Source organism: Micromesistius poutassou, assembly GCF_964030765.1.
Source record: "Micromesistius poutassou genome assembly, chromosome: 4".
Lineage (NCBI taxonomy): Eukaryota > Metazoa > Chordata > Actinopteri > Gadiformes > Gadidae > Micromesistius > Micromesistius poutassou.
The window spans coordinates 22,307,850-22,323,633 of NC_140274.1; the positions used below are offsets into that span (position 1 = coordinate 22,307,850).

Here is a 15,784-nt window from a genome sequence, read left to right on the forward strand (position 1 = left end):
ATAAATAATGGAGGGTATGGAGATGCCCTCCGACCATCTCCCCGGGACTATGGGAGACTTTCAGATCTGCCTTCCTCACCACAGATGGTACAGCCTTGAGACGCCACTGAAGCCCCTCACTCCCACACAGTCCCCATCCCTTATGGTGCCAAACATACTCAACAAGTACCCGATCGGAGTCCCCTGAGCAAGCAAACTTCATGTTCTTTGAGGAAGAGGACTTTCATCAGAGGAGAATATGTTTTCACTCTACCTCCAACTGGATATGGCAAGAGAGCTAGAGTGTCACTCTGACTGGATGAAGATTTTTGAGACACCATGAGGCTGCAGCCAAAGTTTGAAATAAATGACTGCCGAGCCTAGGCCAGGCTGATGTCCACTATGAAACACAAACGTCAATATCAGGATGGTCTCACGAGGCTAGTATCCGTCTGCCGTGTTGTATGATGTTCAATGACCTCAATCACCGATGTGTGGTGTGTGTGTGTGTGTGTGATATGAGTATTGTCTGGAGAGAAAGGGAATAGGGCCATACCGGCCATCACCATCAGTTGTCAGAAACCATCGCTCATCAAATGTTGTGGCATCCCAACAGCCTATCGCCGACCTTTGTGTGCAACACCTGGCGAGGAGGGAAAAGGAACAAGCCTACGCACCGCCTGCTTAGCCTTGGAGATGTCCTCCATCTGGACGTGCAGGTCCTCCATCTCCACCTCCATGGACTTGCGGGCCTTGACTGCTGCTGCACAAGTGAACTCTGACTCTTCCAGCTGTCAAAATAGAAACGGCTGAATATGAATATGTGCCGTGAATGAATCAACCAGCGTAGTACCGGATGGATCTCGTCTATGACTGTCGGTGTAGCGGAGGCGCGTCGGTACCTGGTTCTTGAGCTGGGCGATCTCCCGCTTGCTGGGCGCGTTGTTCTTCATGTGGTCCAACATGATCTGGGCGTCCGCCAGCAGGGCCTTGGTCCTCTTCAGGTCCTTCCTCAGCCTCTTCTCCGTCTCCATGTCCACGTGACTCACCTACGACGTGAGGGGGTTAGAGCGGCGGTAGAGATTAACGCCAGCATTTGGAAGCAAGTCGCGACCCGGCTGTCGCACACTTTTCCTCAACGCACCGCGTGTCCAAGAACACACATCAGCTGTTATCATACAACAAGTGAGGGCGTGAGTGAGTGAACGATAGTGTGAGCATTTGGCAGACGCTTTTATCCCAAGCGACTTACAGCGGTTAACACACACCGACGGCGGAGTCGACCACGCAAGGAGACAGCCCTGCTCGTCAGGAGCAGTTAGGGGGTTAAGTGTCTCACTCAGGGGACACCTCGACACTAGGAGGAGCCGGGGATCGAACTAGCAACCTTCTGGTTACAAGTCAACCTGCTCTACCACTTGAGCTAAGCCGACCCCCATGGCCAAGGGTAAAAGTGTGGAAGTTATACATTGTTGACTTGTGGTGGAACAAATTGTTGCTGGAACCCAAACTATTAAATAGGTCATTTTTTCCCTATAATCAACATAATGACGTTTGGTAATGGCCCCCTCTGATCCGGAGGACGCTGAGCTTCAGCCCGTGGCACCAACCAGAGCGCCGAAGGTAAACCTGGGCGTTGTGATGTTTACCTCCTCCTTTGCGGAACACAGCTTGGCCTCCAACTCCCTCCTCTCCTTCAGCACCTTCTGCTTGTCATCATACTCCTCCTCGAGCTGGACCTCCATCTGCCTTAGCTGAACACAATAACACACACACACACACACGCGCGCACACTTAACACATTAACACAAGTGATGGCATAAAATCAATCCATAAATTACTCCATAAAAGAACGGTGTAAAAAAAAATACCCTCGGCCATTAAACACCAATAAAGTCAAGAGGACCAAGATCAATGCTGCAATGTTATTGCAATGGCATACGCATAGCACGCGGCTAAATGTGATGAAAATTTATAGCTAAAAAAAAAAACATTTGGATTACCAAGTAACTATGGCAACCTGGTATCGATTCAATCCCCCCGGCGCCGTCTTCATCTATACTTCACCAGTCTTATATTTGCGGGGCACATTATTTTAACCGACAGCGATTTGATGATACAGTTGAGCGTTTGGGTACCTATGTTCACTTTTTTAAAATGAAAACAAACACCTAACTTTGTCTCGTTAGTACATACAAATGTGTACATTAGTACACATTTGCTGATGAATTCTTTTGGGAGGAAATGTTCATCTGGAATTGTGAAAAAAAAAGTACATACCACTTACATAATATACTTACTTGGGCCCTTTAAGAGAGCTTTACCCCCCCCCCCAAAAAAAACGACTACACAAATAATACTCTTCCTCTACATAGATATGGGGAAACTTCACCAGTCCGTGGCTGACCGTTTGAACGAGCGGCCAGCTCCTCACCTTCTTACTAGACGACTGTCTGATCTCCTCCACCTCGTCCTCTTTGCTCTCCATGTCCTTGGAGTGTGTTTGGCGCAGCCGCTCCATCTCCATCTCCAACCGCAGTTTAGCCTGAACGCCGCAAAGAGGCGACATTATTAATGTCATTATCTTAGGACAACTTTAATGTCATTATCTTAGGACAACTATCTTAGGACATTGAAAGACGTTGAAATCCAGGTGAGGTAACGTCATGAACCAGGAGGCTGTAAAGCCAAAAGCACACGGCTGTGTTGGGGAAAACGAGAAATAATGTATTTCGGATTTTCATGTTCAAAATAGACCCCCCCCCCCCCCCCCCGCAAAGTGGTCTGCCATGCTCTTCATATATTGTCATTAGGGCCGAATAAATATTATAAACATTGTTTTTGACACTATATAATTACTGTTGTTTCGTGGTATGTGTATTTGTGTATGTATGATGTGTCATACTTCCTTTTTTTTTTTTCTTCGAAATAAAGACAAAATGAAGTTGATAAAATGAGTTGCAGGACGTCGGGGGGGGGGGGGGGGGGGGGGGGAAACTAGATGGCGCCGTACCTTCTCCAGCATCTGAATGGTTCCTGCTTGTTCGTCCAGCTCCTCCTCCTGGTCTTTGGCCTTGGCCTCCGTGTCCCTCAGCTGCTTGCGCACCTTGGAGAGGGAGGCCTCGTCCTTGGACTCCTGGGAGTTGAGGTCCTGCAGCTCGGCGTCCAGCTGCTCCTGCTTCAGGTGCACGGCCGTCAGCTCCAGCTCCTTGTCCTGTGGGGGTGTGGTGTCACACACGGGGGGGGGGGGGGGGCGGAGGCGAGGCGAGGATGAGGTGCGTTGCTTGTGAATAAGGCTGGCTTTACACGGCAACGCTAGCCCCGGGTGAAACCGACCAAATATTTTATCAGACGTGCCTTTCGTTTACGTTTTCGGGGCTTAAAAACGCAAAAAAAAAAAAATGAACCCACCCTCCACAGAGTGGAAATCTTAAAAACGCTCCACCGTTGCGTTTCCGTCTAAAGGGTTAACGACGCAAAAGTGGTGCTCTGAGCTGCTCACGCTGGCTCTCGTCCCGTACGCGTTTACGTCACGTCCACGTGCAGTACAGGCAAACCACAACAAACATGTCGGATTTCACACACTTTTGCGTCACCGTATGCACGCAGATTTCCACCCAAAGACGCTCGTCTAAACGCGGAATGAAAAGTGGGAACGCAACGCCACTTTTGCGGTTTGTGTTCAGATCGTTGTCGTGTAAAGCCAGCCTAAGATGCTCACAAATGAACGAAAGTATGAACGAAAGTACAGACGTTCTCAGGCCTAAAGGTTCGGTGACAAGGCGTCATTCTGAGTAGATCTTAACATGGAATTTTACCACAATAAGCAATTTCACTTTTGGATTAAAACATGGAATATCTAAATACAGAGCACAGGGAGAGCTACAAAATATAAGGAGAGAAACGATGCAAGTGTGTTACGATCAAGTGGTGGGGTTAGGTGATGGGATAATGCACAAGTAAATCAGTTTTCAGTCAGTTTACCTCAAGCTGCTGTCTGACTCCCAACACCTCTCCAGCCAGAACATCTCTCTCTCTGCCCAGCTTCTCCCTCAGGCTCCTCTCTCTCTGCACCTCCTCTTGTGAAACACTTTGTTCGCTATCAAACCTGGACGAAAACCAGAAGGGAGAGAGGGGCACCCGTTAGCATAGAGTCAGTCAGAAGGCAAGCTACTGAGCTGAGTACTGGACAGCCTGTACCCTGAAGTGAAGTGAGGACCAAGTGTTTTTTTCTAGAACCCTAAAGTTGTAATTGCTGGTATTATTGACCATCACTTCATTATGATAATTTGTGTGTGTGTAGGGGGGGTGGGGGTGGGGGGGGGGGGGGGGGTGTATGGAGGACCATTAGACCCAAAATGTACAAAGGTACAAATGACAAATGTACTTATTGTAAGTTGGATAAAAGCGTCTGATGAATGCCCTAAATGTAAACGTAAATGTGTGTGTGTGTGTGTGTGTCTGAGAGAGAGAGAGAGAGAGAGAGAGAGAGAGAGAGAGAGAGAGAGAGAGAGAGAGAGAGAGAGAGAGAGAGAGAGAGAGAGAGAGAGAGAGAGAGAGAGAGAGAGAGAGAGAGAGAGAGTGTGTGTGCGTGCGTGCGTGTCTGTGTGTGTGTGTGTGTGCGTGTGTCTGTGTGTCTGTGTGCGTGCGTGCGTGCGTGCGTGCGTGCGTGCGTGCGTGCGTGCGTGCGTGTCTGTGTGTCTGTGTCTGCGTCAGGTTTGTTGACCAGTCCACTGACTTCCTCTGCTTCTTCTCCAGGTCGTGGTTGCGGCTCTGCTGGCCCTCCAGGTGCAGCTTGGTGTCCTGCAGCTCCGCCGTCAGCCGCTGCAGCTTCTTCTTCAGCTGCTGGCCGACGCGCTGCGACTCCTCATTGTCCGCCTGCAGGTCGCTGATCTGGAGACGCGGAGAGAGCAAACGTCGCAACAAGAGAACAAAAATCATCACGTAAAAAAGAAAAAAATTATAGCAATTATTATTACTTTCCAAAAGACTATTTAGTCTCCACTGGGTTACTTTAACTCCCTGTACTTTTGGTATACGGTCGGTCTGCCATCTCAAGCTTACAGCTTTAGTCCAAAGAGGCTTGGACTGCATTGCTGAACAGCCTGAACAGTATTGTCAACATCTGTTCTAAGATCACCGGAGTTAAACAAAGGGACTTGAGTTCTTTTTGCAATCGGCAAATCATTAAGAAAGCAGCAGGTATTTTGGCTTCTTCTGGCCATGTTCTTAAAAGTGAATTCTCTGTGTTGCCATCAGGGCGTCGCTACGCTTTACCTGCTTGCAGAACAAACCGCCATTCCAAGTCGTTCATCCCCTCTGCAATTCGACTACTAAATGCTCCGTAGTTGCGTATGTGTATTTGTTGTGTGTATATTACTGTGTCTGTATACAAGCTGCTCAAACTAATTGCCCCTAGTGGGATTAATAAAGTTGTATTGTATTGTATTGTAAAAATCATCACTTAAAAAGAAAAAAAGGCAATTATTATTACTTTCCAAAAGACTATTTAGTCTCGACTGGGTTACTTTAACTCCCTGTACTTTGGTATACGGTCGGTCTGCCATCTCAAGCTTACAGCTTTAGCCCAAAGAGGCTTGGACTGCATTGCTGCGGTTGTGACTGGAATAGGTTACACCTCCAGCAAACAGTGGCTGGCCCAGGTAGGCCGAGTTCCCCCAAGGTCCGACAAGTTTTACAATAATGGCCGCCCGCCCACAACGTCCTGACATTTCTGGCCTTGTATATCTGGCGAAGAGATGGTGCTTCCGAACCAAGCCGCCCCCCCCCCTACGAAACACAGGGTCGTCGTCGTTCTTCTGAACGAGACCTTTTCGGTTGTTTCCGCGGCCTGGATGTCAGCTCAGAGGAGATCGTGCATTTTTTGTAGCTCCAGCCCCTAGAATACGGACCACCTTCAGTCAGGTCCTCCCCAGCAAAACTTTTAAATCCAGGTTTAAAAATGAACTTATATTCCTTAGCGTTTGAAACTGCTTCATAGTGTGTGTGTGTGCGTGTGCGTGTGTGTGTGTGCGTGCATGTGTGCACGCGCGTGTGTGTGTGTGTGAGCTGTGTGCGTGCGTGCGTGCCCTCGTCCTCACCCTCCTCTCCAGCTGCCTCTTGTTCTGCTGCTCCACCTCCAGCTTGTCATCAAACTCCTGCTGCAGCCTCTTCTTGGTGAACTCAATCTCCCTGATGGCCCGCTCGTACTTCAGCCTCCACTCTCCTCCTGCGGGCCGAGATACGTTTGATTGGAATTCTTTGGATAACTTTCCCCCCCCGTGTGTGTGAGGCTGCGATGATGTTTGAAATATTATCCCCCCCATCATGCATCACTGCGCGGGATCCACACTCACTGTATGATCATCACGGTCTGCTCTCCATGGTATGGTTAAATGACTAAATAACAGTTTACTTCTGAATGTAAACTAACTATAGAAATCAACATGAGCGTCAAGACTTACACTTATAACCTATAGACAATATCTATCATGCGTTTTAGGTAAAAAAAACTATTTGGATAAATTGATCACTATGGTTACAAAATGTACTGTTACGGGAAGATTAATGCTTCCTTCCGATAAGTGGTGTTCGTTCTGCAGGTGAGTTGACTAAAAGAAAATCTGGTCTGATTGGTTCCCGAAACCTTCCTATGCATCAATATTGGCAACAGACTTTGAAAATGTACTGAATGTGCTTTACGACATTTTTGAACATCCCACTGCATGCGGTGTGTGCAAACGTGTGCATTTGCCGTTCAAACCTGTGTCATCATCGTCCATCTCTCCGTTGAGCTCGGAGGCCCTGATGAGCCGAGCTTCCATCACTTCCATCTCCATCGACTCCATCTGTTTGTTTACGCTGTCAAACTTGGTCTGGAGACAGAGGGAGAGAAAATGGGTTGACTGTGAGCACATCTCATTAACTACAAAATATACAAGAGCCGGCCCTATAGTGCGAGTGCTAACTAAGGCAGGGGAGTCACATTGAAAATAACAACAACGCATGTTGAATATTAATGTTTTTTAGGCCACCGCCATCTTGACAATAAGGAATCTATTCGTGCAGAAACCAATCTCAGATCAAAAGTGCACTCCGTTGAACCTCCAATTTAAACTACATTACTAGTCACATTACTTTTTCAAGAACTGTCTGTCTGTGTGTGTGTCCGTGTGTGTGTTTGTCTCTGTGTGTGCGTCCGTGTGTGTGTGTGCGTGCGTGCGTGCGTGCGTGCGTGCATGCGACGTACCTGCAGTTCCTTCATGTCCTTCTCCAGACGCAGTCTGTCGGAGGTCTCCGTCTCCAGCATCTGAGAGGCAGACTCTCCTGTGTTCCGCTCATCAGCCACTTCTGACGACAACTCTGTGATCTGATCCACACAAACACAAAGAGTTCACACACGGCCTGGCTCCCGTCGTGAGTGAGTGAGTGAGTGAGTGAGTGAGTGAGTGAGTGAGTGAGTGAGTGAGTGAGTGAGAGAGTGAGAGAGAGTGAGTGAGAGAGAGAGAGTGAGAGAGTGAGAGAGTGAGTGAGTGAGTGAGTGAGTGTGTGAGAGTGAGTGTGTGTCTGTGAGAGTGTGTGAGAGTGAGTGTGTGTCTGTGAGAGTGTGCGTGCGTGCGTGCGCGCGTTACCCTGCTCTCCAGCCGGTCACTGTTGAGCCTCAACTCGTTGCGCTCCTTCTCCACCTTCTCCAACCTCTGCTTCAGCTGCTGGATCTCCTCCTGGACCGATAACCATTGTGCAACATGAAGTGGCTCTCAAAACAGCTTCAATAGCAAAAATTCATAGGCCGTAAAGATACTTAAAGGAGATCTACTACACCACCAGGTGTGATTAGCCGTTACAGGCCGTTTTGAAAATCTGCTCTGCTTCGTCTGACATCACTAGCGGGCGTGTCCACCTAGACGTGTGCTGTGTGATAGATCAGTCCACCAGCCGACCCAGTGGACCGTAGCAAACGTCGCTCATCTTATCCGTCACACATCTAGGTGGACGCGCCCACTTGTGATGTCAGAAGAGGCGGATTTTCAAAAACGGCTTGTAGCGGCCGATCACACTCACACCTGGCAGTGTAATAGGTCACCTTTAACGCATTACGGCCAAACGTTTTAACAAAGGGAGTAGCCGCGTTGGCTTCTGTTCCTCACACACACGTTTTTTTCTCAAGTCCCGCCTACAAGACACTAATTGTCTCAGTGAGAGTTCACTTCACGCTGCTTTGAGTGAACGCTCAAGCGACCGAAACCAGAACAGAATGTAATTAAGAAGGTGGAGCCGGGCGATTCAGGGGGCTGGAGCCGGGGCCGACAGCGTGTTAAATAATGAAGGCATGGATCATCATTAACGCAGCAGCACTACTCACGTCCTTCCCGCGGATCTGCTCCTCGGTGAGCTGCACCTCTATGAGCGGCCTGACGGTGGTGAAGAGCTTCCACCACGGCCAGCCCTTCACGCCGCGGTTCTTCTTTATGTTCTTCTGGATGCAGCGGACAAGTTTTGAATCTGGAACCGGGAACGTACAAAAAAACATTGTTGCTGATGCTGATGACGTACTTTTATGTTACCTTAAAATGCTGTGTTGACGCGGCAAATGATTGAGCGAATATGTCATGTCATGTCAAACATTGTAATCCCGTCATTGTTAACCAGGTGGGGAGTTCGTTGGGTTAGCATTTGATTTCTGTAATCAGCTGCCACTGACTTGGCAGAGTCAAAGTATCCTAGCTCTTGCTCCTGTGAGAAGAATACACTTTAAATTACTTAAATTAAATTACTCTTGTTCCACAAGATTGGAGTTTGTCTCCAAACACATTCCGTGTCTCTCTCTCACACACACACACACACACACACACACACACACACACACACACACACACACACACACACACACACACACACACACACACACACACACACACACACACACACACACACACACACACACACTTCCCAGTCATGGCGAGAGTTCTGACTTTAGGCAACAGTTTAATAAGGCGTAGCACCGCAGGGCTTCCAGGGAAAGATCCTCAACACGCTGCCCCTCTCAGGCAACACCGGTGGAGGTCAAGAGTGACGGTGAGGAGTGAGAAACAGTGACTGATATAAAAACCCAGAGACAGTAGGACAGCGAAAAAAGAGTGATAGAGCGAAGGGAGACGGCGGGGATGAAGGCATCGCCGCCATGTGACAATTCCCACATGGTGAGGCACAGTTTCTTTTTTTTTCTTCTTTTCTTTCCCCTTGGTTTCAGGTTTAACGTACAGCACAAGTCAAAAGATCTATTTGTCCAACTGCTGCCAAAACAGATGCGCCACTCGCCGATGTGTCCATCGGTGAGTGAACCCTGACCCCAAACGACCCTCAGACCCTTCTGCTGTTGCAGTTAAGTTCGGTTCAGTGCTTCAGTTGCGTCGTCGAGTTGAGCGGTCTGATGATGCGGTTGTGTCTCTCAGCCTCCGGTGAAACCCACTGTGTGCTGCGTTCATGTTACCTTTCTCTTCTTGAAGGCCTGCCTGGCAAGGAAGCCACGACAAGCAGACTGGAACAGCGTGAGGTTCCTCCTGGTCTGCACGTCTCGCTGCTCTTCCAGCTTGGTGAGCGCCCCCGCTCGGAAGAAGACCTGAAGGCAACGCGGAAACGCGGTGCACAATATTGACGTGCCGTGATCACATTTCACTTTAGGCTTCATACAATCAATGAAATAAATGCGATGGGACATGCACGGCAGCTGAAAATATATAGATGAAATTCTCATACTGCTATATTACTTTGACCTTCAGTTAAGACGAAAGAAAGCCCACGTACGTCTTAAGCAATCTTAACTACATTTTAATATGGTAGCAGTAAAAACAACAGATAGGAAGAACATTTGAGAATAGTCTTCACTTACTCTACTAAGCCCCATGTGGTAGTTGGACTTCTCCAGCTCCAAAGAGTCCAACAGCTCCTCCACTGCCTGCACACACACACACACACACACACACACACACACACACACACACACACACACATAAATACCGGGGTATCTTCATGGATGCGTCTACCTCTATTGGCCTGAACATTTTGTGACCTGCTTGGCAAAATCACAAACAACAAACAAATGCCCTGTTCAAGATTCAACCCACATAAACACATTCCCTCCTCACCCCTGAATTTTTATACAAGTGGAAAACCAGCCGCCTGCCTCTGACATTTCACTCTTCTGTGCAATCTGTTGCTCCCCTTAAAGTACACACACTAACACAGAAACCACAGCTAGCAGGAGGAGCAGCCAGGCTTTATTTCAACCTGATGGAAGACAACTAGGATGTTAGTCGAGAGAGAGAAGAAAGAGGGGATGTTTGGGCAGAAAGGGACAAATCAGGAGGAGATTTAGCAAAACAAATATTGTGCGTTTGTTTTGCACAGCGGCCCATTTTGAATAAGCTTGATGGTAAATATCTTCTGAACATTTGACACAGCCCAGCATCAAAAAAAGACCATAAATACTACCAACATGTTGATTCATATATAGCTCAATGCATCAACGCGTGCAAAAAAAAAACAATACAATAAAAAATTTAAACCGTTCAGGTCTACCACTCAGGCGTCTCCTGCTTTAATCGGCTTTAAGAGAATAGCTAATCGCTGAGAAGTGTCAGCTAGTGAGAAAAGACAGCGCAAGACATTAATCATATGCGTGGAGGTATGCATGAGGCACTCGACCTCCTGAACAAAAGAGACTCGAAAGATAACGACGCAGAAAGAGAAGCAAGAGCAAGAGAGAGAGAGAGAGAGAGAGAGAGAGAGAGAGAGAGAGAGAGAGAGAGAGAGGAGAGAGAGAGAGAGAGAGAGAGAGAGAGAGAGAGAGAAACGCAAAACCTCTCCTTCGCCCTGCCAGTAATTAATCAGTACAGCGGTCGTATGCTGCCAGCCTGCGCAATCATAATTAATTACACACAAGAGTGCCTCTTGGAGTGGTGAGGAGATGGGAAGAATCAACGGAGAACGAGAGGTAAGAGAAGTGTGTGTGCGTGTGTGCGTGTGCGTGTGTGTGCGTGTGTGTGCGTGCGTGTGTATCAGCTAACATACCCTTCTTTCGTCTGTGACAATGTAATGATGCCCGTGCTTTTTGGTCAGGTGTGGCGCCAGCACATCAAAGCGCCTCCGGAATTCCGAGAACACCATGTGATCAGGGTACCCTGCAGCCAGTGAGGACAGCAGGAGGATCAATATGTTATATTAATACACTCTACAGCAAAGCAAAAAATAACTCAAACTAAATGTTGGCGCCGGGGGCGGCGTTGGCTCAGGAGGTAGAGCGGGTTGGCCGGTAACCGCAAGGTCGCTGGTTCGATCCCCGGCTCCTCCTCCTCCTAGCTGTGAGTGTCGTGGTGGTGTCCCCTGAGCGAGACGCCGTCCTCACCCTGACTGCTCCCTGACCCCCCGCTGGCTGGCTGTCGCCCTGCGTGGTCGACTCCGCCCGTCGGTGTGTGTGAATGTGTGCATGTATGGGTGAATGTCAGTCAACACTGTAGAGTGCTTTGGATAAAAGCGCTACAGAAATGAGGACCATTTACCGTTTGCATTGGATGATGTGTGTTTTGGGGTGAAAATACTACCGCAATACAAGCAACCGTTTCCACAAATTTCAACCTGCGTGTCAAAAAGCCTCAATAGAATATTTTTTTTGTTGGGGTTCCTCCGGGAGTGGAGAGGAGAAGCCGAAAATAGCCACCGTTCCAAGGCAAGGCAAGGCAACTTTATTTATAACGCACTTTTCATACACAAGGCAGACTCAAAGTGCTTCACATATAAACATTGTCATACAATAAAATAAAATAATAGATAAGTAAAAAGTAAAATAGATAGAAAGTAAAGGCAAAGTTAAAAAACAACATTTTAGAAAGGCAGAGTTAATAAAAATGCATTTTAGAAAGGCAAAGTTACTAATAAAATAAAAATAAAAATAGAAACATTGTAGATTTAAGATTTAGCAGAAAGCTAAAGCAAACATAAAAGTCTTCAGTTCTAAGTTCCAAGTACCTTGCCTGTAGATGCGCAAAGCATCTAGCAGCTTGGAGCCCCGGAGCTGGGCCCTCAGCAGGCCCACGTCCAGCGTCATGAGCCCAGAGTCTGGGGTCTCTCCGTGAGACACCCGGGGGTCCGCCACCACGCCGACCGACTCCACTTTGGGAAGGAGGCAGTGGACAAAGTGGATCCTGGACCTGCGCACTGTGTCGATCAACGCGTCCTGAAAGAGGAACCACGAAGAGACGAATACATATTCAGTAACACGCTTAAGTTTAAGCAAGCACTCCGATTGGTCAATTCCCAGAATTCCCATTCTTCCCATTCACCAGGCATGTTTATATGCCTGGTGAAAGAACGGACAAAAAGAGCGCGCCTAATTACAGAAAGTATCGCCACGCTGACTAGCCGAAACTACTTTCATGAGCCTAGTTTCCATAACAACGTACAGACTGACCCAGAGTCGGCTATCGTTACTATAGGAACTATTTTCTGATGGGGATGAACTCGGGCAGAAAGCTTGAATTTGAGGGCAAATTAACCCACAATATGAACATATTTTACAATATCATTGATAATGAAGATGGTTTGTGTTATTGAATCTTGGGAACTCGGCGCAAGCGCATCGTTCCTACGGCTGTGCTTCACGTACCAATAATGACATTCAAGAACGCCATTGAGTGTAAGATTGCTTAATTGCTTATCTTACAAGATAGCACTTTGCATTACACAAATTCCCTAGCTTATTGCTGCATAAAAAGGCATTCTTTTTTTTTGTTATATTTGGATGGCTAAACTCCGGATGGCAAACCTAAATAGCAACGCAAAACCCAATTGAATAGAGGTTTATGAAACTTTGCATCAGGGCCTTGTTTGATACGCTGAATCTTTGTGCCTCAAGGACCCATGCGGTCCGTTGACGTTGATTTTTCTGTACCCTTTGCCTCTCTGTCCTCTACCACCCTTGCCAGTTTTAAGTCTAATTTAAAGACATACCTTTTCACTCTTGCTTTTAACAACCCTTAACCTTGTTCTTACTTTTCTCTTACTACCTTTTTTTTTTTTCGTGATTTTACTCTATTTAACCTGTTTTATCCTATGTTGTTCTTTCTATATATATTGCTTTCTTTCTACTTATTTTTTTACTTATTTTTTTAGACAAGACCTGTGTATCCCTGGGCCCCTTTTATCAACTGCCCTGCCCAAACCCTGACTTCTGTCAATGTAAAGCGCTTTGGGTCAACTCCTGTTGTATTTAAATGTGCTATATAAATAAAAGTGACTTGACTTGACTTGACTACCCTGAAAGTTTTGGAAAACCTTGAAAAAGAATCGTGAAAACGGACGCGTATACCCAAAGGACCCGGGACTTGGGACACATACTCCACTATAATGCCCAACCGTATGGTATTATTAAAAAAAAAGAAGGCAGAATTATGTCAGATTTATGCAAAAATATGATTATGCAAATGAGCTGCAATTATTCAACCTATCACAAGTCCGATTTTGAGAACCCAAGGGACACATTTGGTGTGCCCATCAAGGACATCCCACTAAGGTCATGTGGAAAGTTTTGCTTCGAAAAGCTAAAAAACTATACTGTTGCAGTTGTGCTCCCTGAGCTACTTTTTAGGTTGAGGAACAAACGCTGACTTCAACCATTCTGAAGGTCCACAGCTGAAGGGTTGTCAAGGTAGGTACAGGTATAGAAACCGTGCGTAAACAGTTCTCCAAATTTGTAAAGTAACTTCTTTGACTCTCTTAAATCTACAATGCTTCTATTTTTTATTTTATTAGTAACTTTGCCTTTATTTTCTCACTTTCTAAAATGCATTTTTATTAACTCTGCCTTTCTAAAATGTTTTTTTTTTAAATCTATTTTACTTTTTACTTAACTATTATTTTATTTTATTGTATGATAATGTTTATATGTGGAGCACTTTGAGTCTGCCTTGTGTATGAAAAGTGCGTTATAAATAAAGTTGCCTTGCCTTTGGAAAAAAAACGGCTTGAAACTTGCCATGCAGGCTAATCAGCCCCGCTAGCATTAGCATGTCAGCACGCTCACGGAACATTGCACCACACGTGACGAGTGTGGCAACCACACGCAACCACGCGCATTTACTCCAGAAAACGCACATGCAGCGACATGTCTTAGATGTACCTATTTTTAGATTTGCTCAATTATTAAAACATAAACGATTATCATCATATAAATAAACCACAGGTTCCACAGAAGAAGAAGAAGAAGAGGCCCCCGGCGTCGCTCCGCTCACCACTTGCAGCTTGATCTGGATGCACTGGCTCCTCTTCTTGACGGCGGCCATGCCCGTGGTGAAGTTCTTCCTCATGCTGGTGGCCCGGCGCAGGGCCAGCTGCGAGCCGCCCTCCAGGCCGGCGATGGAGCCGGAGAGCACCGTGGCCCCGCCCGCACGGCCCGTGAACAGCCCGCTGATGTTCTTCCTGTTGTTGTTGGTATCCATGGTGATGATGGTTGTAGTGGTTACAGGGACAGAGAAGAAGAGGGAGTTATCAGTGGCGGTTTAGGAAGGTGAGAGGGACGCGGCAAAGGAATTAGAAATAAATAATCTGGTGAATGAGTATCGGAGGATTAAATAGTAATAACGATAAGAGATAATAGTAAGAAAATGTATCTTCATCTCGTCAAATGCAGTGAAACAGGGGCTAGCCAAAGGCTAGTCTCCAATACGGGTCCTCAGCCAGAGAGTCACTTCAGTGAAACACAAGTCAATGAAGCTGCACCTGCACCCTTCTCTGTCAAACTGAACGATTTTCCTTTTTATATTTAGATTTATAAACTATTGGATAACATCATTTGCATAAAATAAATGGGTAAGTGTTTGACAAAGTGTCATTGTTCTGGAGAAAAGGGTGTACAGCAAGTAAACATGACGTAACAAAAAGCAATTATATGAATAATATACTTATATCATATAATAAGCTAATCAGAATATCCTGAACATTAAAAATACGCCAATCGCGTAGGTTATGCCATGGTTCTTCTGACTACATCTAGTTGCTGGCAGAGCCTATTCAGTCTCCAACGCCCCAAGCCAGCTCTGGCGCTGAGTGCACACAGTGCCGTGGTGTAAATGTGGTCATACTTCTGCGAGTCCTGCAGCAGCGTGGCGGCTTTCTGGAAGGCGGGGTTCTGCTTGGCGTGGCTGAGCCAGCCCTGGGCGTCGTACTCCACCCAGTCCGTCCCGGAGCTGTGGCCCAGCAGGAAGTGCTGGTGCTTGTCTCCTTTCAGCAGCAGGCTGGGCCCTGCGGAGTGAGGCGGTGATGATGAGTGTTTAGTGTCAGCTCGTATCTTATCACATTCCCCACAAAGCCCTGGATAGGCTCCGGCACTTTCAAAACCCTGCTGCCAGAGATCTTACACGCAGCACTACACCCTGCCGTCACCCCCTCCTCCCATATCCACCTCCACCCGCCCCCCCCCACAGTGATTATCCAAGCTCAACACCTACACCAGAGCTATTCAACCTCTGTAACAAGTGGGCCACTGGGAGTTCACGGGCCACATAGAGTAAAACGATGTCAATGAATCGCTGCAGATGAATCGTACTTAAAGGAGTGTTAACTTAATAGATATAGTACTACTACATGGCATAAACTTGTCAGACGCATTCCTTTCTTCTTTCACTTTTAATCTTTCTTGGAGAGAGACATCTTGACGCGTGTTGTTAGCCCTAGCTGAAGTGAGTTTCTCCGTGGCCCCCGCCAGCATAAAATGCAACGTGAGCTTGACTGAGCCAAATGCAGACAGAGCCTT

At 47.0% G+C, this 15,784-nt stretch overlaps 1 protein-coding gene across 1 annotated transcript in view; it reads right to left on the reverse strand.

Annotated features, from left to right (window-relative positions):
- The window catches only part of myo18ab (myosin XVIIIA b), a 61,597-nt gene that overhangs the window by 18,159 nt on the left and 27,654 nt on the right, over positions 1-15,784 (reverse strand). Inside the window, 19 exon segments of the mRNA XM_084466611.1 lie at positions 657-770; positions 882-1,028; positions 1,629-1,733; positions 2,414-2,524; positions 2,993-3,193; positions 3,964-4,087; positions 4,718-4,872; positions 6,081-6,208; positions 6,743-6,854; positions 7,229-7,348; positions 7,611-7,700; positions 8,342-8,475; positions 8,478-8,481; positions 9,470-9,598; positions 9,869-9,934; positions 11,050-11,159; positions 12,004-12,211; positions 14,265-14,451; positions 15,114-15,273. Coding sequence (XP_084322737.1) covers positions 657-770; positions 882-1,028; positions 1,629-1,733; positions 2,414-2,524; positions 2,993-3,193; positions 3,964-4,087; positions 4,718-4,872; positions 6,081-6,208; positions 6,743-6,854; positions 7,229-7,348; positions 7,611-7,700; positions 8,342-8,475; positions 8,478-8,481; positions 9,470-9,598; positions 9,869-9,934; positions 11,050-11,159; positions 12,004-12,211; positions 14,265-14,451; positions 15,114-15,273 — 2,405 coding nt within the window.